Source organism: Sciurus vulgaris (assembly GCF_902686455.1).
Source record: "Sciurus vulgaris genome assembly, chromosome: 1".
NCBI lineage: Eukaryota > Metazoa > Chordata > Mammalia > Rodentia > Sciuridae > Sciurus > Sciurus vulgaris.
In genome coordinates, this window is record NC_136461.1 from 55,382,931 (window position 1) to 55,410,340 (window position 27,410).

General features: G+C 36.2%; 2 protein-coding genes across 11 annotated transcripts in view; one reads left to right on the forward strand and one right to left on the reverse strand.

The window, feature by feature from the left end:
* Positions 1 to 12,612, reverse strand: part of DNAI4 (dynein axonemal intermediate chain 4) — a 126,167-nt gene extending 113,555 nt beyond the window's left edge. For all 4 annotated transcript variants that reach the window (XM_079132953.1, XM_079132952.1, XM_079132951.1 and 1 more), the window contains exons 1-2: positions 12,433 to 12,612; positions 3,475 to 3,652 (exon numbers count right to left, since the gene is read on the reverse strand). In XM_079132953.1, the coding sequence (XP_078989079.1) occupies positions 3,475 to 3,652; positions 12,433 to 12,479 (225 nt within the window). In that variant the 5' untranslated portion in view covers positions 12,480 to 12,612. The remainder of the gene's footprint in view (positions 1 to 3,474; positions 3,653 to 12,432) is intronic.
* Positions 12,613 to 12,685: 73 nt separating this feature from the next.
* The window catches only part of MIER1 (MIER1 transcriptional regulator), a 59,321-nt gene continuing 44,596 nt past the window's right edge, over positions 12,686 to 27,410 (forward strand). The window contains exons 1-5 of one of the 7 annotated variants that reach the window (XM_079134149.1): positions 12,686 to 12,864; positions 13,888 to 13,988; positions 16,637 to 16,710; positions 26,672 to 26,696; positions 26,845 to 26,881. In XM_079134149.1, the coding sequence (XP_078990275.1) occupies positions 12,798 to 12,864; positions 13,888 to 13,988; positions 16,637 to 16,710; positions 26,672 to 26,696; positions 26,845 to 26,881 (304 nt within the window). In that variant the 5' untranslated portion in view covers positions 12,686 to 12,797. Of the gene's footprint in view, positions 12,865 to 12,972; positions 13,180 to 13,887; positions 13,989 to 14,082; positions 14,212 to 16,633; positions 16,711 to 17,931; positions 18,109 to 26,671; positions 26,697 to 26,844; positions 26,882 to 27,410 lie in introns of those variants that run through there. The other 6 variants (XM_079134150.1, XM_079134144.1, XM_079134146.1 and 3 more) reach the window with 6 other exon arrangements.

The window sequence follows — 27,410 nt, forward strand, 5'->3', positions numbered from 1 at the left end:
AAAAAGACATACTATTTTGTAGCAAACTTTGAAAAATCAGTTTGGAGTACACTCTAAAATAATTATAAAAGAGCTTAGCATAGTAAATACATAAACTAGTAACACACTATATTTTGTACTATATGTAACCTACAGAACTGTAGGTTTGTTTACATCAATAACACCACAAACACTTAAGTAATGCTTTGCACTAAAATGTTACTATGGCTATGATATCAGTAGGTGATAGGAATTTTTCATTTCCATTATAATCTTAAGGACCACTGTCATATATGCTGTCTTTGACTCTTACGTTGGTATGCAACACATGATGGCATTAATTGCAGGAAATAAAGTTAGAAAGATAATTTATCCAGCTGTTAATATTTTGGCCTATTTAATTATTTTATGAATAGGCTTTAAGAAACTCATTATTTTAAGTTAATATTTTATTAATGAACATTTCTCACTCTGTTATACATTTTTGACTCATTTAAAAATTTTAATTATGAAATTTTACATACAAATATGTAATTAAAATAAAACTGCATAATTAAATAAAATAAAGCAAATGTCTTGTAATCAGGACTAAAGTAAAATATTAGAACCCTGATATCAACTGCAGAAGCCACTCCCTGGCCTTAACACCTTCCAGATCACAGCATTCTCTCACCGAATGATAATCATTAATTTAAAATTCTTTTCTTTCTTGTTTGTGTTGTTTTTATTGTATGCTCCTCTAAACAATGGATTTTTTTAACCTGTTAAGTAAAATATACAGAAGGAACACATAAATTTACGGCTGATTTTTCAAACATAACACATACCTAGCATTCAGATTAATAAACGTAAAATTATCAACATCCCATTAAGTTCCTTTCGTAAAAGCTGTAATCTCCCATCAAAGGTAACAATAACCTTGACATAAAGTACTGGTTTAGCCAGTCTGTAGGTTTATGATTGGATTTACTGTCTGTACTTTTTGGAATCTACTTTGTTTAGTTCAATGTTATTTGAGATTCATTTATATTCATTTTCACTGATATACAGTATTTCATTGTGTAAATAAGTCACAATTCTATTATTCATTAACATTTTTGTATATTCCAAATTTTTGGCTATTACAAATGTTGCTTCTATAAATATCACTGCACACAGGATTTTTTAATCTTTACCAATTTGTTGGGTATATTCCTATTAGTGGAATTTCTGGGTAATGGATCATGTGTATGCTGATGTTTAAGATGTTGCTGCAGAGCTTTCCTAAGTGGTTCCTTATCATCAAAATGAGTTCTGGTTGCTCCAGATTTTTGCCACCATTGTTATTTCCCATGCTTGTCAGTGAAATTTAGTTTTGTCTGTCTGTGAAATTTATGCAGTCATGTATTCTTTCCTATCTGATATCTTTTATTCAACAATGTTTTCATAGTTTTCACTTATTGGTGTTTGCATTGTATTCCATTAAACTATTTATTACACCATAGTGTTTATCCACTTTGCTTTTAATAGGTAATTGAATTGTTTCCATATTTTGCTCATTATGAAAACAGACTTAATAATAATGCATTTAGAAGTATCCTCACGTAAATTGACATGCATTTGTATAGGGGATGAACAGATGTGGAACTGATGAATCAAATTGATTAGATAACATGAAACTGTTTTTACAAATTAGTTGTACAAATTTTCAGGATTACCAGCAGTGTTATAGTTCCTGTTGCTTCATATCTTACCAAAAATTAGCATGGTGTGTTAGTCAGCTTTTTGTCACTGTGACCAAAATACCCAGTAAGAACAACACAGGAGTAACAGTTTATTTTGGCTCACGGGTTCAGAGGTTTAGTTCATAGTCATCTGTAAGGGAGTACATGGAAAGGCCCAGGTGAGGAAAGCTGCTCACCTCATGGTAAGGTCAGGAAGCAGAGAGAAAGGAAGGGGCCATAGGAAAGATGCACCCTTTTCAGGGCATGCCGCCAGTGAACCACCTCCTCCAGTCATATCCTACCCACCTACAGTTACAGCCCAGTCAGTCCATTCAAACTAGATTGGATTGATTAGGTTACAGCTCTCACAATCCAATCTTTTCATCTCAGAACATTCCTGCATTAACCCAGGAACTTTGAGGGGACACCTAATATCCAAACCACAACACATGGATCAGATTGGTATATTTAAGCCAGTTTAATATGGGTGGGTATCTAAGTATCTCATTTTTATTTGAATTTCCATGAAGTTGATTTTCTTTTCATATAGTTATTCCCAGTTTTATTTCCTTTTGGAAGGGAGATTTTCACATTTAAGACCTTTATACATTTTTCTCTTTTAACTGGTAACATAAAATTGCATACATTTATGGGATACCTTATAATGTTTCAATACATATGCTGTAGACTGTTCAAATCAGGGTAAATATCTATCTTTTCAATTATCATTTCTTCATAGTGAAAAAATCCAAAATCCTTTCTTTTAGCCATTAAAAAAGCATAGAGAACATTATTATCTGTAATAAACCTATTGTGTGATCGAATATCAGAACTTCTCTCTTCCAACTATAACTTAGTACATGTTAATCTTTTCTTATTCCTTTTTTCTCCCCATTCCCAGCCTTGGGTAACCACCATTCTTCTCTCAACTTCGATGAGATGAATTTTTTTAAGATTCCACACGAGTGAGATCATGTTATATCTGTAATTCTGGGTCTATCTCACAGTACAACTTGACTTCAGATTTCTAACTCCCAGAACTATGAGACAATAAACTTCCATTGTTTTTAACAATTTCTTGTCCTTTGTTAAGTCCTAGGACATTAACATGCTCATCTTATTTCATAGCCCTTTGCTGTTGATTCTCAGTGAGATGGTGTAGTTTGGATAGGCTCACAAACCCCTGGGAATGTTAAGGTTATGTTCCATCCTTTCCCTTTCCACACTCAGTTATTAATTAATTGCTCTGTTTTCACCAATGCCCTAGGGCATAAATTCCCTAAGAATTAATCTAATCCTGAAGTCTGATTTATCAAATTTGTCTTTTAAGGATTGTGGTTTTAATGTCCCATCTAAAAAATCATTTTCTGACCCATTCGAAGTTCAATATTATGCACTTTTCTGTATATGTTTTGATTAAAAGTTTTAAAGTCAGTTCTAAATTATTGGTTTCCTAATGAGAAAATTCTGATAATTTTATGACATTTTCAAGAGTACACTGCTGAGAAGAGTAGATGGTAGTAGTATATTAGCTATGATTAACACCATATAGTTCTTAAAGTCCTAAGTAAACTTTCCTTATTCCACTACAACATTCCTATTATTCATGGTGAGTTATAGGAGCCAATTGCTAGTATTATGCTGTAAGGAATGTTATGGAGTAAACATTTTAATCAAATTAATATTTTAATATTTGAAGTGATTATTTGAAAGTTGAATCATCATTTCTAAAATTCCAATAATTTTACATTATGTCACTTTAAAATAAACTCGGAATTCTAAAGAGTATTACCTGTGTTGTCTTAATGATGGGAACGTTCATTTTTTCTGCTGATTTCATTTCAGGTAGAATAAGTATGTTTCTTGATGCAGCCATTTTGCTTTGATTTGCACCAATATATCCTTTGACTGGAGTTTTTCCTGTAGCATTAAAGCTAATAGACCTTCTTGGTAATAGTGAGGCATTATTCCTGTATCAGGAAAAGACAATATAATATAGAGGATCCATGATTGAAAAGAAAAATCAACACTAACAAAAAAAGGTAGACTTTCATTTATAATCCATGAAAATCTAACCATACAACATGAAATAATAGCTACTTCAGAGATTTTGCATAAGTGTAGTTCTAGAGAGTTTACATACATTATATCACTTTTATTCTCAACAACACACTAAGAAGTTGCTATTAACATTTTTTGTGGGGGCAGCATACTGGGGTGGAATCCAGGTGTGCTTTACTACTGAGTAGGTTCCCCAGTTCATTTTATTTTAAATTTTGAGACAGGGTCTCACAAAATTGCTGAAGCTGGCCTCAAACTTAACATTCTCATGCCTTAGTCTCCCAAGTGGCTAGGATTACAGGCATCTACAATGTGCACTCTTAACAGTTTACGTAAAGACAGAGGCTTAAACGGGGAAAAAATCCTTATAGGATTTGAGATTTGACATAGGATGTAAGATCCAAAGGCTGTGCTGACTTTCCTGGGTCTTAGTTTTCTTAAGTATAAAAGAAGGATTGTAATAGTATCTAACTCATAAGTTCTTATGAGTAAATGAATTAACTTTGGTATATGGTTAGGAAGTGTCTGGTAGCTCAGAAGAACAAACTTTGAGCAGTAACACAAGCAAATTTAAACAGGAGTAATAAACCTGGGAAAGAATACCATGTTCTCATTTGAACAAATAATGTATGCTATTTAATAAGAAAAGTTATAATCTAAATATTTGTGTCTGAAAGAAAAAAAGAATTTTGCTTTTGGATTTACTCTATAAATTCCTTAAGACAGAACCTACTTTCTGTTCATAGTAGTACTCTGTACTATAGTTTTCTATAAAATGAGGATGATTTTCCCTTAGTTTATATAAAAGAAATATGCTTCCAAAGAAAACATTTTAATAATATTTTTAAATATTTTAATCATAAAAGATCATATAATAAAATGAATCTTTAAATGACAATTATCAATCCAGTTTTCATATTTTATTTTCTTCACAAAATTTTTATCACTATTTGATATTTTATTTCTTGTTCTTGACTCTTCTAAGAATGTATGCATATTCAGGGCAGAAACTATGTCTTACTCATTGCTATATTCCTAGCACACAGTCTAATATATCATGGGAGTTAAATAAACATTTTTTAAATTAATGAGCAAATGCATTCCATTTGCACACTATTTCAAACACAGTCAAGTATCCTACCCTGTCCTCCTTTCTAAAGGACTATACCCCTAACAATACAAATATCATATAAAAACTCCTTCACATCTTTTCTCCACCAGCTAAAAATTCTGCTTCCTGCAAACTCATCTCAATATAATTCTTATCTCTTTTTTCCCCTCATTCAATAAGAGTTGATATGCTCTAAGATTAATATTTTATCTTTATTTTGAAATTTGTCTCTTCTCAGGGACTCTTCTCCATCAGTAGTAATCCTGGTCTCTTATTATATTATTTCCCCATGAACATGTTAAATCATCTCCTCAACCTAAATCTTTTCTTTAGCTACGTCTTCCTCTACCTATTACTACATCTCTTCCTCTTTTCACAGTTCAATTTTCTAAAATATTAATCAATAATACTAATTCTTTTTTTTTGGCGATGCAATGGATCAAACCAAGGGCTGCATGCCTGCTGGGCAAGTGCTTTACAACTGGGCTACAAATCCCACTCTGTCTACTTTTTTGCTTCTCTTATCTAGTTTCAACCTCTCATTAATATCGCCCACTTCTTCATTATTGACTCCAAGGCACTCTTCAGTACTTACCTTCGTAGCACCTGACAGTTGGCTATTTCCCCTAATGAAAAACCGACTTCTCAAATTGGTTTGTATGACACCAGTTTCTTATTCTTTAACCACCTTGGGACCTCTGATCTTCCATTTTCTATCAATTAATCTTTTAGATTCCTCTTCTTTTCTAGCTAAATCAAAATCCACAGTTCATCAACTGTATCATTCCTTTTCTGCTACCATCAAGTCTCTTATTTTTCTTTTTCTTTAACTTTTTGCCCTACTGTCCTTACAAAATCCAGTCCTCAGTGGTGGAGTTGTAAGTCAGTGGTAGAATGCTTCCTAGCACATTCGTGAGGCACTGGGTTCAATCCTCAGAACCACATAAAAATAAAGAAAGAAAATAAAGGTATTGTGTCCATCTACAAAAAAAAAAAAAAAAAAAAAAAAAAAGATATAAAATCCAGTCCTCATATTCAACTTTTTCTTTATTAGATTCCTCTTTTATATATTACATTAGGCTTAAACCTCATTCATCTGTTTTCTCACTACATACATCAAACCTGGTTTCATTGGCCATGTATATTCTAACTAATAGCAGTTTATCATCACTTCTGCCTCTGTTCTTCCATCCTCTGGAGATTTTTTTTTACCTTGAATCATAGGCGCTCTCTCCAATACTATACCTGGCATAAGTACTGAGTATTTCAATATCATGAAGCTAATCCTTCTACTACAGTAACTTCTTAGCTTTTTGAAACCTTCCTATATAAATGATCTTACATATCTTGTTACTTCAGCTACTTACCCTGATGTTCATATGCTTGACCTTATCTATATGTCCAGCTTATACTCTCTTAAACCACAACATCAATGTTCCTTCTATTATGACCTTTAAGGCCAGATGCTAGCATGCTTTTCTTCTTATGTACCTCTTACAATCTCTTCCCTCTTAATTTTTTTTTTTTTTTTGATGGGGGTGGGGTGGGTACTGGGGATTAAACTCAGGGGCACTCAACCACTGAGCCACATCCCCAGCCCTATTCTGTATTTTATTTAGCAACAGGGTCTCACTGAGTTGCTTAGCACCTCACTTTTTGCTAGCTTTGAACTAGAGATCTTCCCGCCTCAGCTTCCAGAGCCACTGGGATTACAAGCGTAAGCCACTGCGCCCAGTTTCCCTCTTGATCTTAAAAGTTATCATAATCGATAGTTAATTATTATAATCACTCCTTTCTTACATTCTCACCCCCTTTTCCCTTCTTTTATGTCATAATACTAGCTGGCAAAATCAAAACTATGGTTAATTCCAATTATTCTCTTATTTTGACCTTGCATCTGTGTATTAACCATGTTTTTAGCTTCGTAAATCTGATGTTTTAACATTTGCCCCGCATGAACAAGTCAGACATAGCTTGTTCTGAACAATATAATATGCCTAAGTTACTTTCTGGTGATTTCCTGCCTCCCTCACATCTTCCACCCCCAAGTCTTCCTACTAGGGGTGCATTTTTTTCAAATACATATTGATCAACACAAAGTCCACACTCCCAACAACCTCTTTTTAGATTCCACATTCTAGACTGCCACACTCGCCCTAATCACTCCACAGTCAAGTGCCAGCCCAAGAGATACCCTCGTGCCTCAGAAAAAAATAAAATTATTCAAAGTAACCAATCCTGTTTACTGTCTTACCCTTTCCTTCTGAAAGAAACCATAATAAAAGCTCCTTTTCACAGTATATTTCCCCATATCCCCTCTCAATTCTAAGGACAATAATCATTTCAATATTCTTATCTTACTTGCTAGCAGCATTTGATCAAGTTATTCATTCTTTTGATTATTTTTTTTTTTAACTTGGATTGTGGGACACTCCCTTTACCTGGTTTTCCTCTTAATTTTTTCTGTAACCTTCATCCCTGAATCTCTCTTTTCTTTCTATACTCATAGCCTAATGAACTCATTCAATGCTATAACTTAAATGCTATCTATGTGAAAATGAATCCCTAATACATAACTCTAACTGGACCCTTCCACTGACCGGAGACAATATTACCCACCTGCCTACTTGACATCTATAAATGAAACTTAGCAAGTCCAAAACTGAACTCCTGATGTTAACCATCACCATCTCACCCTGTTAAGCAAATTTACTTCCTGCAGTCCTTTCCATTTTGGCTAAAGGATACTCTGTTCTCTCAGAGGCTTAGGTGAAAAAAAAGTCAAAATGTATCTAGAATCCATTCATTTGTCATCATCTTTACTGTCACTCTTCTGGTCCAATCACAATCTTATCTCTTTTGGATTACTGCAGTGCTCTTTCAACTCATCTTTTTACTTTACCTGATATTTATTTTTTATTTTTGTTTAGGTCCACTAGAAAATTGAGATCATAGGGCAAATAACTACCTTGAGAATTAGAGAGGGAGATGAAAACAGAATCACAGTGTACAGGAAGCAGAAATTGCCACTAGAATAAGCAAGTGGTAGGAAAACTTAAAGGGCAATTTACTACTTGCTGCAGACTGAGTGCAGACTACCTTGAGAGAGAAAAACTGGGGATCCAGCCTTAGAGAGGGGCCAACCGTTTCATTTTTACCTCCATGAGTTTACCAAGTTCTCCAGATGAAAATCAGAGACAAATCCCCTCAGGGTTCTAGCACATGGATGGAAAGGAACCATTCTGAAATACACCCAGAATGTTCTGTTCTCCTTAACAAAGGCCTATCTTCAAGGAAAGTATTTTAAGAGGCTAACCAACTTGGGTTTTACCACAGCATAACTGACATGGGGAAAGAAAATACCCACCTCTGATCCCAATCAGTTATCTTGTTTCAGCTAAAGATTGGGAAAAAAATGCTTTACACACATAAAGGTTACACACCAGGGATAAAGGCCCACTAAAAGATGAAGACTTAGTCATTGGATTACAGAAATCTTCCCCTGTCCTTAACTCTTGCCAACATCACAACTGGGCTCCTATTAAAAGGAGTACCACCAACTATAAGGCTCAAACTCCACTTAAGAAAAAAGGGGCTCTACTACAGTAACAAAAATGGCATGATATTGGCACCAAAACAGACCAGTGGTACATTATACAAGACACAAAGACAAAACCACATAAACACACTTATCCCATACTAGACAAAGGTGCCAGAAACATACATTGGAGAAAAGACAGCCTCTTCAACAATGATGCTGGGAAAACTGGAAATCCTATGTAGCAAAATGACATTAAACCATCTCTCATCCTGCAAAAAACTCAAAGTGGATCAAGGACCCAGGCATTAGATAAGATACCCTTCATCCACTAGAAGAAAAAGTAGGCCCAACTCTCCATCATGTCGGCTCAGGAACCAACTTCTTCAACAAGACTCCTAACGTGCAAGAAGTAAAATTAACAATCAATAAATGGAATGGTATCATACTGAAAAGCTTTTTCACAGCAAAGGAAATAATCAAGAACGTGAAGAAAGCCTACAGAATAGGAGAAAATCATTGCCACCTGCACCTTAGATAGAGCATTAATCTCCAGGATTTACAAAGAACTCAAAAACCTTAACACCCAAAAACCAAATAACCCAATCAATAAGTGGGCTAAAGAACTGAACAGGTACTTTATAGAAGACATATGGTCAACAAATATATGAAAAAAAGTTCAACAGCTCAAGTAATTAAGAGAAATGCAAATTAAAACTACACTCCAGTCAGAATGGCAATTATCAGAATTACAAGTAATAATAAATATTGGTGAGGATGTGGGGGAAAAGGCACACTCATACATTACTGGTGGTGGTGTGAATTAGTGCAGCCACTTTGGAAACCAGTAGGGAGATTCCTCAAAAAACTTGGAATGGAACCACCATTTGACACAGCTATTCCACACCTTGGCCTATAGCCAAAGGACTTAAAAATCAGCATACTACAGTGATGCGGCCACATCAATGTTTACAGCAGTTCAATTCACAATGGCTAAGCTATGAAACCAACCTAGGTGCCCTTCAACAGATAAATGGATACAGAAAATTGGTATACATACACAATAGAATATTACTCAGCCATAAAGAAGAATGAAATTATGGCATTTGCTGGGCAATGGATGGAACTGGAGACTAACACGCTAAGACAATCCCAAAAAACCAAAGGCCAGATGTTCTTTCTGATATGCAGATGCTAACACACAATATGAGGGCAGGGGACGGAAGAACAGAACTTTGGATTAGACAAAGGGGAATGAAGGGAAGGGAGAAAGGATAGGAATAGAATGAATTGGACATAACTTTTCTATGTTCATATATGAATGTGACCGGTTTAATTCCACATCATGTATAATCACAAGAATGAGAAGTTATACTCCATGTACGTATAATATGTCAAAATATACTCTACTGTCTTGTATATCTAAAAGAATTTAAAAAAAAGGGGGGGGGAGACCTAAAAACAGAAGAGATGAAATCAAGAACACTACAAGAAATTGAAGCCTTCTACACTTAACACTTATAGCAAACAGTAAATACAAAGTCAAACATAAAAACTCACACTAAAGTTCTATTTATCTTAGTTTGTTTTACATTATACAATATATTCTACTTTCAACAAAAAATTATAAGGCATATTAAAAGGGAAAAAAATGATGTGAAGAGACAAAGTAAGCATTAGAACCAGATTCATATATGGCAGAAATATCAGAACAGTTAGACCACAGATTTAAAATAACTTTCCTGAATATGGTAAAGGATCTAATGTAACAAGTGGATAATATCCAAGACAGATGGGCAATGCAAACAAATGAAAATACTAATAAAGAATTGATAGGAAATATGAACGTGTAAGGAATCAGAACAAAGGAACTAGGCAGAGAAATGAAATAAAGGCATTGAAGAGCAAGTGGTTGTTTTTACAATGAGAGATCTGTCCGATATTATTAAGCCAATGGGAAGGATCTAATTCAGGAGAAACGTAAGTGAGAAAGTGGAAAATTGATAAACGCTTTGAGAGATTCTTTACAAGATCAGGATTCAATACTAAAAGGAGGAAGAGGAGAAATAACACATCAGGTCAAGCCAATATGTTGCAAACTTCAGTGTCTTTGAAGCTTTGTTTTAATGAGATAATACAGCTACCTCAAAGAGTAAAGATTATACTGCTTCCCATTCTTTAATAATTAATTTATTATGAATCTATCATTATTTAAGAAATTCCCAAGGGAATTTTCCTAACACAGTCAGCCACTAGAAACCTGTATTACTTTTAATTCACCTAAATTCACTTTAATTTCACTTTGAGATTTCCATACATAAGAGTGGAAACAAAAACCAGACAAAATAAACAGTAATCAATTACTTAAGTATATCTACACATTCCTAAATATTTACTAAGCATATTCTTTAGGCTAAAAGAAACAGCGGGGGGACAAAACAAAACTCTCTGCTCTCATTGAGCATCACTACTTGGGTGAAGGCAGATTAATATATATATATGGGTACATTTTATGGAAAAAATAAAGGGTGAGGTATCAAAATGCTGGAAGTATTATTTTATGGATGGTGATACTTGAAAAAAATGAGTAATGGAGAATAATATTCCAAAGAATGGTAAATGCACAGGACCAGGAATGGGAATAGTATGCCTAATGTGTTGTGTAACAAAGCATGTGGAGTGTAAATTACCCAAGTAGGGCCCTGTAAGAATGTGAGAATTTACTCTGAGTGAAATATGAAAAAACTTGAGGAAGGTTTTCAGCAGATGATTCACAATGAAAACGTTATGGAAGGTACTAGCAAAAGGACTAGGCAGCACATTGTGATAATGACTTACATGAGAGTGAGAGTCTCAACTTATTTTGCAGATAGAAATCACTGATGGAATGGGGTATAAGACAGAAGTCAAGGGTAACTCCAGGGTTTTTCACCTCAGGAACTGCAAAAGTGGCATTCACCATTTATTGAAATGGCAAAGACTATAAAGTGCAAAAGAAGGAATTCAGTTTTGAATATGAATTTTGAGATGTCTTGTAATTTCTAAGTGCAGATGTTTCCTTTTTCTTGGGAGGTCTTGGCTAGAGCTAAAACTTGTTAATTACCATTACAGGTAATTTTAAAATGCATAAGGCCAGTAGTGAATAGAACAGGTTAAGGAATGACCCAGTGATACTACGATATTCCGTTATGGGAGAGGTGAGTAGGTACCAGTAATATATTTTAAAAGAAGTAGCCATGAACCAAGGGAATATCTAAGAAAAAATGGAAACAAAAAGAAGTATTTCAAAACTCAAGAAGTGATCAATTAGATCAAAGCTGCTGATGGGTCAGTTAAGGACAAAAGTGTAAACTGGTGTAAAAGGCTTATTTTGGTGGAGTGGTAGGATGGACAAAAGCCCGAGTACCATATTCAAAGGTGAACAGACTTTCTCTCCCAAAAACTTTCAACAAGTTGCGCTGAAAAAAAAAAAAAAAAAAAAAAAAAAAATCAATTGAGCTGAAAAAGACTCAGAAAGGGATGTTGAAGGTTTGTGAAGAGAGAACAAAAATGATCTGGAAGTGCCAGAGAGAATAAACTGGGGAACTTCAGTGGAATTCAGTGAGCAGCCCAAAGTCATAAGCGAGATAAGTTCGCAGAATTTTAAGGCAGGATGGTTAAAAAAAAAAAAAAAAAAAATCCCCTACTACCAAGTATAGCAATGTTCGATCTGGTGGCTCCTGAAGTTGATGCACCTGAGCACGTGAGCACAGCATGGAGGCATCAAACTAGAATATAGATGGAGGGGAGGGGGACAAACTCAGTACTAGGAGGATGGGTGGTTCTAAACAAAGCCCCGTCTTCTCAGAGCAAGCATTAACAGTTCTGGTTTTTAAAAGGCTGCTCCAAGCAAGAGCAGGAACTACTGCCGCCTGGGAGCTTTGAGGGCTGTTGACCGGACCCAGAGGCAGTAAAATGACCCCTTTCCAAATCTAGGGAGAGTATCCTGCAGGGCTCCCTCTGTGGCCCATGGGAGCTAAGATTTTCGCGCCGGAACTTACGGCGAGAGGTTAGGCTGCTTGCGGCTGTTTGTCGGAGAGATGGGCATGGTGGCGACGGGGTGGGGAGTGGTCTACCACCCCTTTCCTGGCTGCTTCTGGAATCCCTGTTCCCCAACCCCGGGCGTTAGCGGGTAGCGCCGTGGCTCCGAAATGTTTGCCGGGCGTCATGGAGACCGTGGAGCCCTGGCTCAACAAGCGGCCGCGCGGTTGGCTGGCGGCTCGAGGCCGAGGAGGAGGGCGGAGGCGGAGGGGAGGGCAGAGGGTTGGTGGAGCAGGAGGAAGCTCTGGACGACGACTGGAAGAAGGAGGAGGGCGGCCCGGGCCCCAGGCCCCTCCCAGGCTCTGAGTCTCCCGGCTGCAGGCGGATGGATGGGGCTTCTTCAGGCGGCGGTGGCAGCAGCGAAGGTGGCGGCGGCAGCAGCGGCAGCGGCTGTAAGTGCAGCCTCTACACACCATCTCTCTCCTCCTACTCCTGCTCGGGATGAGGGGCTCCTGAGGTGTCCTCAGTCCCCTTTCTCTCCCTCCCCTCCCCCACTGCAGAGTACCGCCCGGAAGACCCTTAACTTCCGGGGAGGGGCTGCCAGAGAGCGCGCCTGGCTCGCGGGCCGCGCGGAGGCGCCGGCCGCCGGAGGCGCATGCGCAACTCCCCACCTCCGCCCACCCGCTCCGCGCCAGATCTTTCTGCTTCGCGGTGGCGACAGCGCGGGTCTCCCTGGCGTCCGCGGCGCGCTGGGAATCCGCTGCGGAGTGAGTTCGCCTCGCCCCGTTCGCTACGGGCCCTTTTACCTGTCGGTCCTCGATCTTGGTCGGGGTGGGGCCAAGTGACCACTCCCCTGTGGCTCCACCTCTTTCACCCTGTGTTTTGCCCAGATGTGTCCCTGTCCTGGGAGGATCCCTCCGAAACACTGAATCCTCTGTGGTAGCGGGGTCTTGCGCCAACTTGCCCCTTCTGAGGGAGCAGAGGAGGGAAGAGACTGCAAAGACGGCATTGCAGTGAGGGAACTAGGCGTGATTGCCCCCCTTGAGTGGTGATGCTTCAATTTATAACGAAGAGGTCCCTGGCCTGGAGCGCATCTCTGGTCCTTGCATGCAGTGTGACCTTGGGCGAGTCACTACTCTTCGCTGGGCTTCAGTTTTCCCTAAGTAGCGCTTCCTCCAACGCTAAAACTGTAATTTTGCAGGAAAACTTAACGCAATTTTATGAACGGACTAAGGCCGCTTAGCACACATGACCCCGAGTTGACTGAGTCGTAGGTGAAATACGGCGACCTATTTATTGGGCCGCTTTAATTTCTTTACTGTTGATTACAAATTGCGTTAATTTTTTCTAAAATTGTCGTGGGCTACTTGACCTAGTTCCCAGCCATCTTTTTAAAAATTTGAGACAGAATGGTGATCTTGGGATAAAAATCGTTTTGACTTGTTGCTACTGAGGCTTTCTTTCCTTTAATCCAGATGGTGTGGTGGCTCGATTCTCCCAGTGCCTGGCTGAGTTTCGGACGTGGTTAAGAACCAACTGGTTGAGGTTCAATGCAGACAAGACGGATGTGATGCTGGTAGGCAAGGGCACACTTGGAGATGAAGGGAGGGAAAATCCAAACTCCCTCAAGTAGTATAAATATTATTACGTTACTTTTCTGTATGTTCCAGTGTTTGAGAACTGCTATTGGGCCAATAATTTCCAGAATTTGGGTGAGATATTTAACATCAGCGATGTATGAACTCTTAACATATTAGTTTGTAATATACTGATGAAACGGGGCCACTGGATAAAACTAGGTAAGAATTATGAAACGAAAAACCAGAACTGTTCTCTGAAGAACCAAAAGGCTATATAAGTGTTTGAGGTGGTGTTAATAATAAAAAAAAACTAACAAAAATATAATGCTTATTGTTGCATAGATATGGAGCTTTCAAATGCTTTTGCAACCTGCATTCTGCCTACTAACATGAAGGTAAACTCAGATTATATAAAATGTTGTTTGAGAAAAAGAGTTTTTGATATTTAGGCATTTTAAACCAGATTAGTAATTATCCATTAATTTTTACCTCCTCATCATGAAGATGGTGAAGGCTGTCACTTTAAATAAATTTTTAGCAAGTAGCTTACAAAACAATCTCATAAGGACTCATGGACCCTGAAAGTTATTAAATACAGAATTCATTTTTAGAGTTTTCAATGTGTTGTATTTATCTATTTCAGTATATCAGCCCTGGAGTTAAAATACTTACTAGTCTTTTCTTGGTGCATTTTGAGAGGTTCCTTTTTGAGTTGTATAAACATGTTTACATAGTATAGGTATATACATTAGTTGTATTTGAATCAGGAGTTGGTGCCGAATAAAAGGTTATATTTCTTAGGCATGTGTAAATTGTCAGAGGAGTTTTTTATGGGTTAGTTTAGGCTGAGGTAAATTCGTGACCCTAAATGCATCTTTCAGTAGCAATGTATCTATAAGGGGTTCATATGTGTTTGTGTGTTTGTATGCACTTTATAACCTCTGAAGTTGTTGAATAACTTTGAATGGAGGGTTCAGTAAGTTGCTTAAAAATATTTCCCAATGTAAAAATAGTTATGAGTAGCTTCATATGGTATAAAAAAAAAAAGTTAGTGTTAGTTTGCTTAAAAACAAGGAGACCATTAGGTAGAGAATTAGAGCAAAAGAGGCATTTATTTAGGCTTTATTTAGGGATTTTTTTGTTAGGGGACAAACCACAAACCTCACATAAAATTAGAATTAGTCACTTTTTTAAAAACTTTTAAACATTTTACTTGTACAGTTCTAATGGAGCTACCATTTTGGCTAGCACATTAATAAAAAACATACAGTACAATAATTTTGAATATCACAATTAACAGTGATTTTTCTGATGCTTTTAGCTTTATTATGTCCTATTTCCAGTTCTTTCAATAGCAAAAGGCTTTAAAGATACATTTTTGTTAACCAAATCAATGACTGTTGGCATTTGAATACAAAATAAGATATCTGTTGAATTAATACAAAGTACCAAATAACTAAGGGTAATAAAGTGCTAAGCTATATTCTGGCTTAATAAAAAGAAGAATGTTCCAAACATTTGAGCATTCTTTGAAAAGAGCAGTCTTTTCATGGGATATGGTGAATCACAGGAGGTGTTTAATTAAGCAGAAGAGCCTGGTAATAGAAGCATTCTGAGGGATCCCTATGCCAAAGTGTAGAGAAATTGACTAGAAACCTATAAGGTCCCATCCAACCCTTAAGATTGTATGACCAATGAATACTTAGTTCTTCTGTATTTTATACTGAAGAGGTTAAGCAAGAGTTTGGAGACTGTTCTTAAAGAAGCTCCTTAAAGAATAAAATGAGTGAAAGTATATTGAATTCCATAGTGATGCTACCTAAAACTTAAGAGTACTAGAAATTTTTCTCCTTTCCTTTAGATTTGACTAAACCCACAAAACAACAAAAAATGTGAAGGGATTTTTTTTTTTCCTAAATGACGGTGCCATTTAGAGTTAACAGCACTGATAAATATTAAACTTAAAAGTCATTTAATAGTAAGATAAATATCCATTTAAAACTGTCTTAGATCCAATCTTCCTAACTTCCAGTATTCATTTCAGTACCTTAAGGGGACCTGATCCCCTGTTCTTTATCACAATTTGGAATTTTTGTTGATAGTTGAACTGAAGGATCAAAAAAATTCAATGGATTAAAGCAAGCAACTTATTCCTGTGCCTTGTATTTCAACAGTGCTTCAGTCTTTCCCTTGATAGCCAGTTCAATTTCATATATTAACTTTCATAATTTAATGGAAAACTTTCCCTTAACTTTCTGGTATGTAAAATCTGAGTTTCTTCTGCCTCTAGGCCTTTTGTTGTTTTTATCTGTACTCACCTCAGGTCCATGCACATCCATTGTTTTTTGCCTTCAGCTCTTTTCACCCAGTGTATCGTGAGAACTGTTTGATTATTAGCTGACATTTTTTAAAAGTCATTTTACTTTCAGTACAAAGGAAAAAAATTCAACAGGGTAACTCATAGAAACTATATACCTATGCTAAAACATTTATTCTCTCAAGGAATCCTAAAGAAACACTTTTATATATTTTCTTAAAAATAAATGAAAATACTGTACAGTACAGTTAATGGTAAAAATTGTTTGTAGACTTGGGAACCTTAAAGTTTTCCTTTCTCTTCTTTCCCTTGCTTTTCTTTCAGTAGAAAATGTGCATCAGATGTTTATGTTTAATTGGTTTACAGACTGTCTGTGGACTCTTTTCCTGTCAAATTACCAGGTAATGTTCTTTCACTTAGCAGCTACTTCATATACCTGTAAATGCAGTTTATTCATGCACAAATTATTCGACATAAGAGTTTCAAGTAAATATTGTCTTTGGAAATAGGAAAATGCTTGATAGAGCTTAGAATGTTAAGGGAATACAAATAATTTTAAAAACTGTGTCCCCTGTATTGCTTTGTAAGCGTTAAGAAAAATGGTGTGTGTGCACATTTATGCACTATATTATAGCACTGGTCTCACATTATTTAGAAAGAATGAATAATTTTCATTTAATGATTTGATTTTTGGTAGTCATTTTTGAAACTGCATTAAGAATCCTTGAAGATTGGGCTGGGGCGGGTACAAAAACTTGTTTTTTGAGTAAGTCTTTTTAAACTCCTGGTTTAGTAAAGTATTAGTGTCCACTTTAATATTGCCTTTGTATTGGCTAGTATCTACTTTAGAAATGGAAGTGAAACAAGTTTTTTACTTCGAAATCATTGGCTCTGGCAGTCATCAGTATTGGTATCAAGGCCAATTGGCAGCTCTAGACGAATACATTAAAACTTTCAGATCGCAGGCATTGCAAACAAGTAGGATCTTCCATGCAGTCAAGTAGGATATTATTTATGCCCATCAAAGAACGACTTCTCATTATTTTACATTTTAAAAATTTGTTTAGTTGTGCAGAAATTCAACCATTATGTTGCTTCACTGTGAGAAATAGCAAATGAGATTGGAGGATGGCAGACTACCTAACAATCCTTTTTCTTAATCTTTGCTCTGCCCTCTCCAAAGATTTTGGGATATGGGATGTTACATTTCCTGTCGGGAATCACCGAGGGAATATTTGTCAAGGCATAACCGCTTTACAGTTCGTGCCGCTGTTGCATCACAGCAACATCCGTTTTTCAGCACATGCACTTCAAAAATGACCGACTTGTAACATAGAACGTATTTTCCCCTCCTATGTAAATGCTGGACAGGTTTCCTCCGGCACGTTCCCGCGCCCTCTCTACCCAAGACGCGCGGGCTTGGGTCGTAGGTCGGCTGGGGCAGGCGCCGGACTCGGCGATGCCCACCTCCCCCACACCCACCTTGGCCCCGCCCCGTCCGCGCTCTGCCAGGAGGGCCGGCAGCGGGGCCGCGCGCGCGCGCTCGCGTCCCTGCTCCGCGCGTGCTCGCTGGCCTTTTCCCTCCAGTCCAGCCCAGCCGGGGCGCCGCGAGGGGGCGGAGTGGGGTGTGGTGGGCGCGCTCGGGCGGCTCCTGCGCGTTCCCGCCGAGACAGCGGCGGCGGGAGAGGCGGCGGCGGCGGCCGGAGTCCCGTTGCCGAGTCTCACATCCGGGTTCTGGCCGTGACCCAGCCGCGGCCGCCGCGGAGATGTGACCCGGCAGTACGGCAAATATGGCGGAGGTAAGGGAGCGAGCTCCCCCTCCCTGTCCCGGAGCCGGGCGCCCCCGGGCCCTGGCCGGGGAGGAGTGGAGTGGGCCTGGCCAGGAGAGGCCCAGCCCTGCTGGCGCCACTGCCCACCTGTTGTCCGGAACAGGCCGCGCTCTGGGCGGGAGCTTTCCTTGGAACTTAGTTGGGATGGGTCCGGGGGTAGGAGAAAGCGGAGACGTAGTTGGACTTCGGGGGCAGTTTGAAGGGCTGGGTGCTACGCAGTAGTGCGGGGCGAGGGGGAGGGGGCGTCGGTCTGGGAAGGGGTGCCTGTGGCGCAACTTCGCCGGCCGGTGCCAGGGCCAGGAGAGGAGCCGCTGCTTCCTCTTGCGAAGTTTCTTCCCTCCCTAACCGAGATGCTGTTGCGCCCTTCCGCGTCACCCCCACCCGTTTGCTACTGACATCCAGTCGATGGTGGGGAAAACGTAAGGCTGAACGGCCTTTAATTCTGGTAAAGGTAAAATGAGCGTGGAGAAAATCACGCTCGCATCCAGCCCTCCAAACTGGGGAATCTCCCCATTTCTCCGAATAGTTAACAACTGCCTCCCCCCACAAAACACACACACACACCACCAGTTAGAACCTCTGGAGTTGCTTTTCCACCCTTAACCCCCTTCACTTTTTAGGCACCCCCCTACCCGGTCCAAATCGGAGGTACTTATTTTCTTAGAGATTTTTTCCCCTTTAGTTCTCTTTTATCATTTTCTAGTAAACAAGTTCCCAAAGCCCCTTTCTGGTGTAGTAGATTGTTTGCATATTGAGAAGTCACAGTTGATGAACAAACTACCACTTGTTGGTTTACGATTAACTGGAACTTCGTATATGCTATTAAAAATCTAAATTTTGTCTCTCATTTAAGCTTTTAAACGTAGGAAGTTTTGTGATTTATTTGTTTTTTTTTTTTTTTTTTTTTTTTTTTTTTTTTTTCACCAATGTGAGAATTTCGTTGTTCTTTATCCCCTGGAGTTCCCGGTCATGTATTATGGATTTTTCTTCTTGAGGAAAGTCAGCGTTTGGTTAATATGGCATTATCCATGTTAGAATTACCATTTTCATGATTTCAGAGACACCTAAAAATAGATTCAGGAAGTAGGTAATTTTATTTGTTCTCTAGTCCCCAGTTTTTAACTCCTTTATTTGCTAAATGAAATCAGTTATATTTTTGTCAATATCATAATACCCTTTTTAGATCTTGTAATACAGAAAAATGGCTAGATTATGTATGCTTTTTTATGTACCAGCTGGTACATAGGTTTGTTTTCTGGAAGCTCTTAGGATGTCACTTCTGCTTGTCTTATGGAAACTAGCTTTATATCTATGTCCGAGAGTATTTGCTATTAAAAGAGGAAGAGGTTTTATTGTAGCACGAGCCTGTGCTGCCAGTTTTTTTAAAAACATAATCTGATGTACATCTAAATTTAGATGTTGTATTTATTTTCATTTCTTTTGCTTTTGGTGGTTAAAAAGATTGCATTTCAGGGCACAGGAGTTGGAGAACATAGTCATTTCTGTTTCACTTAAATGTGGTTGGATTTAATCTAGTAGTGTGAGAGTCAGTACCTAGATTTTAGAAGTGGTGAGGATCACATTGTGTATTTTCCTTGATATGTAGAGCAGGAGTAGTAATGTAGCAATGGGACCCCTTTCGGTGAATTTCCATTAGATAAGTAGAATTGTGTTAAGAAGGTAGTGTTTCTCCTTCATGGTGCTTAACGGTTTTAGCTTTAAGTTGTGTGGCCATAATTCAAGATAAGATATTAAGGAAAAAAATAACTTTGTATGAAAGTACATTGAAGTTTGAGTTTCAAAAAAAAACCTCATCTAGAAATTTTACTGCCCAGTGTACTGAAAACATGTTTATTAACATCTTTCTTGTTTCAGAAATTAAAGATGGTTGCATTAATGTAAGAGGGGGAAAACACTATTTGGAGTCACCAATCGTTTCCTAATATTTTCTAGAATATGCTTTTTTGTGGGGGGGGAATATTTTCTTAAATATTTCATTATTTGGAGCATGGAATTCTCATATTTTCAGGAACACATGGATGGTTCAATTTCAAGGAAAAAATCAGTTTTATTTTCAGTGCATTTATTTAAGGACCTTGTATCTTGAAATCATTTTTTAAATTCTTATAGGTGGTTTTATTTATAGTGACTTTTCAAGAAGAGTAGAAGAACCTTGATGTATCCTATTAAATAATCTAAAATAGATGAGGAGGTAAAAAGTAAAAATAATTTATAATTTTCCTGGTCTCAGTACGTCAGTAATTGAGCTGGGGATATCTGTAACTCAGTGGTAGAGAGCTAGTTTTGCATGGAAGATCCTAAATTTCATCCCCAGTACTACCATAGGCAAAAAAAAAAAATCTCAAACTTCAGTAATTGTGATGATTTTTTAAGATTGTTGGTTTCAAAAAATTAGATAAATGAGAAATGCTTTGTTTATAGCATGCTTTTTTGTGTGTGAGCTCTCTTAAGATTTATTCTTTATGATGCATGTGGTAAAATAATTCATATACTGAACTGTTGTGCTTTTGATTAAGTAGACTTGCGGATTGATGCTTAACTTAAATAATAGTAAGTGCAAAGCAACAGTAAACGGTTAATTAATAAATCCAAAGGGAGAAACAGGTTATTGAAGAAGCATATCATCAAAGAAAAATGTAGGTTTTATGCTTCTGGGTTTTCTTTTTGTTGTTTTCTACATAAGAGAATGACCCTGACTTTTTTCAGAAAAAATATTTGTAGTTCTTGAATTCAAGTTGTTTTAGATTTAAATAGAGTATGGTAGTTTTTCATAATTTGATCTGATTGTCTAATTGAATCCATAATGGGAAGTATGTATTTAATGGTTCTTAAATGGTAGTAGCATTAAAAACATTTAATGTGCTCAGAAGAAATGATATACGCTCCCTTTCTTTGTACTGTCTGGTAAATTTCGCATTACTTATTCCTTAAAATTATTTACCAACCTTTTAAAAGGAGGTTCTCCTTGTTACACTTGAAGGAAATTACAGGGTAGTCACAGTTTTATGGAAGATTGAGAGAGAGAGGGAAAAAGAGGAAGTAATAGTTGATTCTTAGGGTTTTATAAGGAATGTGGTATTAGGGACCTTGGGAATGAACAATTTGTCATTTATTTCAAAGTTTGTAAACATGTATGGGACTTTATTCTCAAGGGAAAAAAAAGTACAGCACAGTGCAAGACCTGTCCCCCCCTTCCCCACTTTTTTTTTTTTACCCTAAATCCTGTTTCTATAATAAAAAGAGAAAAAAAAAATTAATGAATTTAATACTGTTAAGTATGTTAATATTTCTAAAAATGGTACATGAACTATTCACTATTATAGCTATTCATTTCTTTAAAAAATATTCCTTGATTAGCACTTTCATTAAGAGTACTTGAATTTTATGCTTTAAGGAAATAGGACTATGTCAATGTGTTAATTTCTACTCTAAGCAAAACTTGTTCTATTGCAATGGATTTAAGCTTTAAATAATTCTATATACTGTTAAATATTGGGGTTTTTTTTTAGTTTATACTTCAGAGCAAATTAAGGTTTTATCCAAAGTAGGCACCAATGTGCATTAGAGTCCTAAAAAACTTATTAGTTCAGTGGAAGTATGAGGGTCAAAACTTAAGTGGGAAAGCTTTGGTGGGACAAATAAAAAAGTAAATTTCTTTAAGATAATTCTGGAGGGACTAATCAGTTTCCCAACTAATTTAGAAATAAACACTGCTATTGAACCTTTAAGTGTATTTTTATATTTCAAAAGATTTGCATATGGTTTCAGAATTCATTGATTAAATCAGAATCCTATGATTAAACTTATAAAGTAGCACCCCAAAGTAACTTTTTGCAAATTGTGGTTGTCTTTTCCTTTCCTTATAGTCCTAGATTAAAAAAAAAAAAAATTATTCAGAAGAGAAAATTTGTTTAACTAAATGCTCTTTTGTAGTATCACGTATTTTGAACAGTTCATAATAAAAATAAGGAACTTAGGTCTTCAAGAAAATTGAAATGATCTAAATTTTTTCATTATAGAGAAAGTGGAACTTGAGCAGAGAGTTTATGCAGTTTTTCTTAGGTCATACAGTTAGTCTGGCACAATAAGAGTAGAACACAGACTTCTGCATTCCTAATGCTTATTTTCTGTAATACCATTCTACCTTCTAAATTATACTTACTGTAATAGATTTGTTAATTTTAACTCCAAAACATACTTAACTGTTTTATGCCCTAGCATTCCTAAAAGTAACAACAAAGTTATGGGACATAATTTTGTATGGTGGGAGAGGGTACTAAGCCTTTGGCATAGTACCCTTGCAACTTTTTAAATCCAGGAATAGGGTCCCAAACTCCTTCCTGACCTCTATCCTTAATTGCTTTGAGAATCTGATTTAGCCTCTGTAACTTAAGGAGGTGTTGGCAACACTTAAAGAAATGGTGATAGAATTGGTTGGGGGGGGGGGTGTTGTTCAGTTATTTGCATGGAAAATAAACTTTTGATTGCCTGGAATAAATGAGTTTAGGAATATTACTGTTTTTACTACCTTAATTTTTTTTTTTTTTTTGGTAAAAATGTTAATAGTCTAGTCTTTTTGTAGAATCATTCTTTTTTTCTCCCAAATTTCAGTTTTCTGTTGCATGAAACACTTCCCACCATTTTCCATCATGTTCTAGAAAAGTGTAAAAGAAATATGAACAAATTGGAGGCACTAAATATTTGTTACTGTTAGCAACTTTAGCAACTAAATCAAATATATTGGCAAGGGTAAATGCTATATAAAAGTTAGAGGACTTTTTTCATTTGAGTTAGCATACTAATTACGTTGTATGTTTGTCTTTCCAGTGTTGTTTTCCATCTCAGATAAAACAAATATGCATGTACCAAAAAGAACTAATTTTTCAAAATTATAACTTTGCAAAAATAGTACTAAGTACAAGGTTTTCTTAAAAATTGAAAAGAGAAGAAAATGAAAATGGTTTATAATTCCATGAAAGGGATTGGAATATTCCAACAGAACAGAAAAATATAAAATAAAAAAAGCCTCCTCTCCCTGATTCATTCCCTGGGAAAAGCTACTATGAACAAATTCTCATGTGTCTTTTTGAGGAAAAAAATTTTATGTGTATTCTAGCCCAGTTTGTTGCACATTCTACACTTTTTTTAATCCTGCTTTTCTTAGCATTTTTTTCTCTTTCAACACAAACAGATCCGTCTCCTTTTTAATGAATTCATAGCGTTCCATTGTTTGAAGGAAGTATATATCATTTTGAACTGGTTAAATGATGGATTTTAAGTTTTCCCCCAACTTTTTGCCAAGGACAGCATTGTGGTAATGAATGGTATACATATATATGAGTGTACTGTTATAATTGTATCAGTAGGGGAAATTCATATTGGCAAAATAATGTAAAAAATTATTGAGCCAACTCCTTTGTACCAGTAGGGTATGAGTATATCTTAACTATTCTTTAATCCCCAGTTTAAAAATTTTCCAGCTTACTTTGATCTTTTTCTAAAAGCAAGTATTTCTCTAAGTACTTGTTTACCTTTAATTTTTTTTTATTTTTGTTTTTTATTTACTTATTTATTTTTGCAGTGCTGGGAATTGAATCCAGGGCCTCGTGCTTGCAAGGCAAGCACTCTACCAACTGAGCTATCTCCCCAGCCTGCTCCTTTAATTTTTTTTTTTTTGTTGTTGTTGTTCGTTTTAATTTTCCCCATCTCCTTCCCCCTTTCTAATTTGCTGTATGTAGTATTTAATGGTAGATGGTGCAAGGTTTCTTGGAGGGTATTGTTAGGTAGAGATATCACTTTCTAAAGAGACATATATTACATTCTGGCAAATTAGATGTCAACTCATGTTTGCATTTTAAACATGCTTTGAACTGATAAAAACCAGTTTAGAAGGAAAGAGAAAGAAAGGGGAAAGAGAAAAGAGATAGCAAAAAATTTTGGAGTTCTTTTTCTAGAAGGTATAGAAAGAACTTCAAGATGTCAGAATGTGTAGGCTTCAGGTCTGACTTCATTACCACGGTGGAACCTTTATCTTATTTTATGTTCCTGAGTTTACTAATCTATAAAATGAGATATTGTCAGATTTATGGTTATGATTAAGAAACTATGCATTTGAAAATGTATAGCACTATGTAAATATAAGCTAGTTCTATACTTTTTCATGTCTAAATAAAAATTGCCTTCATTCTACCCTGAAGCCTTCTATACTGTGATACTAAACTCACATTTTATCTTGAAAGATAATCATTTTGTCAGTTGAACAATGTAATATTCACAGTATGAACTGTTTTCAAATGCCAGTTTCAGAAGCTCATCTTTGATTTAATTGGATATAATTAACTTGCAAGAAACTAATCTCATTCCTGTCTCCTAAACTGACACCATAAAGTTTTATTTTGGACATAAAATACTAAAATGTATATGGATAATAAATATAGGCAACCATCCCACCCTTTGCTCTCTATGCTAATCAGTGCTTGACACATTGCAGAATGTCTGACATAATATGATTATTAGTGTAATCTTTGAACTTTGTGTGCTTTGCTCCAGGTGGACTATACTTACAAATGCTACCAGTCCTCTAAATATTTGGTATCTTAAAGAGTGAAAAATAGGACTGGGGATATAGCTCATTTGTAGAGTGCTTGCCTTGCAAGTACAAGGCCCTGAATTCAAACCCCAGCATTGTGAAAAAAAAAAAAAAAGGAAAATATTTGAGACCTTTTCAGAATTTTAAAGTGGTAGGTATTTACCAATAAAATAATGATCATTTAGTGTTGGTGAGATCTCTTGTAGATACCACTTGCAATTCAGTATCCCTAGTATTGCTCTAGCTAGTATCAGTAAAAAATATACCCTTCAACTTGAGTAATTTGTTTTTAATCGAAAACCTTTTTTATCATGACTGTTGAATGAGATAATTATTGGGATGTTAAAAAAATTTGCTCAAGAACTATTTCTCTTAAGTTTCTAATTCGTAAGTAATGTAGATTTTTCTTGTTTATGTCATATAAATTTGTTCTAAAAGTTCTCTAATAAGAAAACTACCATTGTAAGACTACTCTCTGTGGGTAGTGAACAATGTGGGACCAGATGAAAGTGGTCAGTAACATTGCTGTAGCCTTGTACAGAGATCATGCTAATACTTGGAAAATAAAATTTAACTGCATGAAACATAAATGGATTAATATTATTGGATTTCTGTGTAATAATTTGTGTGATGGTTAAATCCATTTCAAGTCAAAAGTGTATAGTTGTGCCCCAAAAGATGTTAAGCAAGCTAGAAACCCTTTTTATAGTTACATTACTCTCTCTGTCACCCTATTCTTCAGCTTTCCATTAGAGGAACCACAGTAAAAAGCCTTATATTGACTGTGTTCCAGTAGAGTAACTTCAATAATTATAGTGGTGTGACATTGGAAATAAGATAATATTAGATACTGTTATTTTTTTCTTAGACAATGTTATAGGAAAGACCCATTCTAAGAATTTATAGGGAAAAAAATAGGACCTTTGAAAAAGTATGCCTCAGGAACCCAATTGACCACATGAAATTTAGAATGCTATATTTACAATAGCATAATGTATACAAGTTTCAAAATGGGATTCAAACATAGGAATTTGTCTTTGACCCTAGCTTTTGAAAAATTGACCTTTATTTTCCTCATTTCTTTTCCTTCTTGCCTCTGACCCATTACTTACCAGAAGCAAAGAATACTGCAGTATCCCTGTCATTCTATTGCTAGTGTTTTTGGCCTTCCTCTATGTCTGTCTTCTATTGGATGTGAATGAATGGGCAAGGTTTTATTTATAAATTTATGTCATTTAAACATCTTTTATGAGTTCCTACAAATTTTCATCTTTAAATTTCCCAGTTGCTTGTGGTTAAATAATGTATGATAGGTAGAATGGTAGAGGAAGCATTATAATTGGAAACCTTCTCCAGTCTTTAGTTTGAATGGTTTCTAATTCTATGATAACTTTTAAAAAGTGGTTATTAATTGTTGAAATTAGCTTAGTGTTTAGTACTTAAATGACATTTTAATTTTTTCTTTCTTACAACATAATTTTTATTTATAATGATGCCTTTATTTGTTTCTGCCTTCATTTTCACAATTCATTTTTTAAGCCATAGACCAGTTTGATAGCAAACTTTGTGCATAGGCTTTTTTATTTATTGATAAGAGAAATTGTATTTCAGGAAATTCCAAGATCCGAAATCATACCTCTTAGTCCACATGTTGTAAGGCCCACATTTGCTTTTAAAATCTGAATGAATTTCATATTATTATCTTTTTTCTAGTTTCTGTAGTTTTTCAGTTTTTTTCCTGTGCTTAAATATAATTCGAAGGTAAAGAGTTATGTAGAAAATTTTAGTTTGTCTTAAAACAATTCAGACATTAAAACTAACTGTAGTTTTTGGTATGATATTTGTAATCGAATAGTTCCTATAATGTTTGTGCAGATGTGCTATACACAAATGCTGATTTGTCTTCTTTTCTCCCCTCTTCAGCCATCTGTTGAGTCTTCAAGTCCAGGTAAGTATTTTCTATATTTATTTTCTATATTTTTTTAATAATCTCTAATTGCCTAACATTTGTCCTGTTAGTTGCATAAAGGCTAGAGGAGTTAGACTATCATCTGACTTGCTTTTCTTCTGAATGCTTCTTTTCTCTGGGGGAAAAGAAATGGATGAAATGTTTGACTGCCCATGAAAGTACAGGTGAGGCTACTGTGGGTTCATCCTCAATGACTATTTTTAGGTCCTCTCCTTCCCTCCCCCTCCCTTTTCTTTTTCTTTGATGAATTGCCATATGTATTTCTTACAGTTTTAAACTGTTGTTTGAATTGAAGTGTTTGCAGAGTATATTTTTTGAAAGGGTCTCAACTAGCTTAAACATTTTTATTTGTGTAGGACATTCAGAATGTTTCATTTGAGAAAAAGCTTGTTAATATATTGGGGCAGGAAAATAAAGTAAGCAAAAGGTTCAAGAAGTGAATAGTGTTGTAAATTAAGGAAGCTGTTCTTAGATTTGAATAGGATCAAGTTTTATTCTGACCTTACATATAGGATTATTGCTTTCTTTCAAATACAGTTCATTTATTCCTAACTTAGAGGTGCAGACTTAAGATCTTTAGACCAATCTTGGTCACAGATATTTTTTGTTTGGTCACTGTAGTGGTGTTTAGAAATTAGAATGTTTTATATAAAATCTAATTTTAGGGTTCTTAGATTTCTTACGATCACAGGG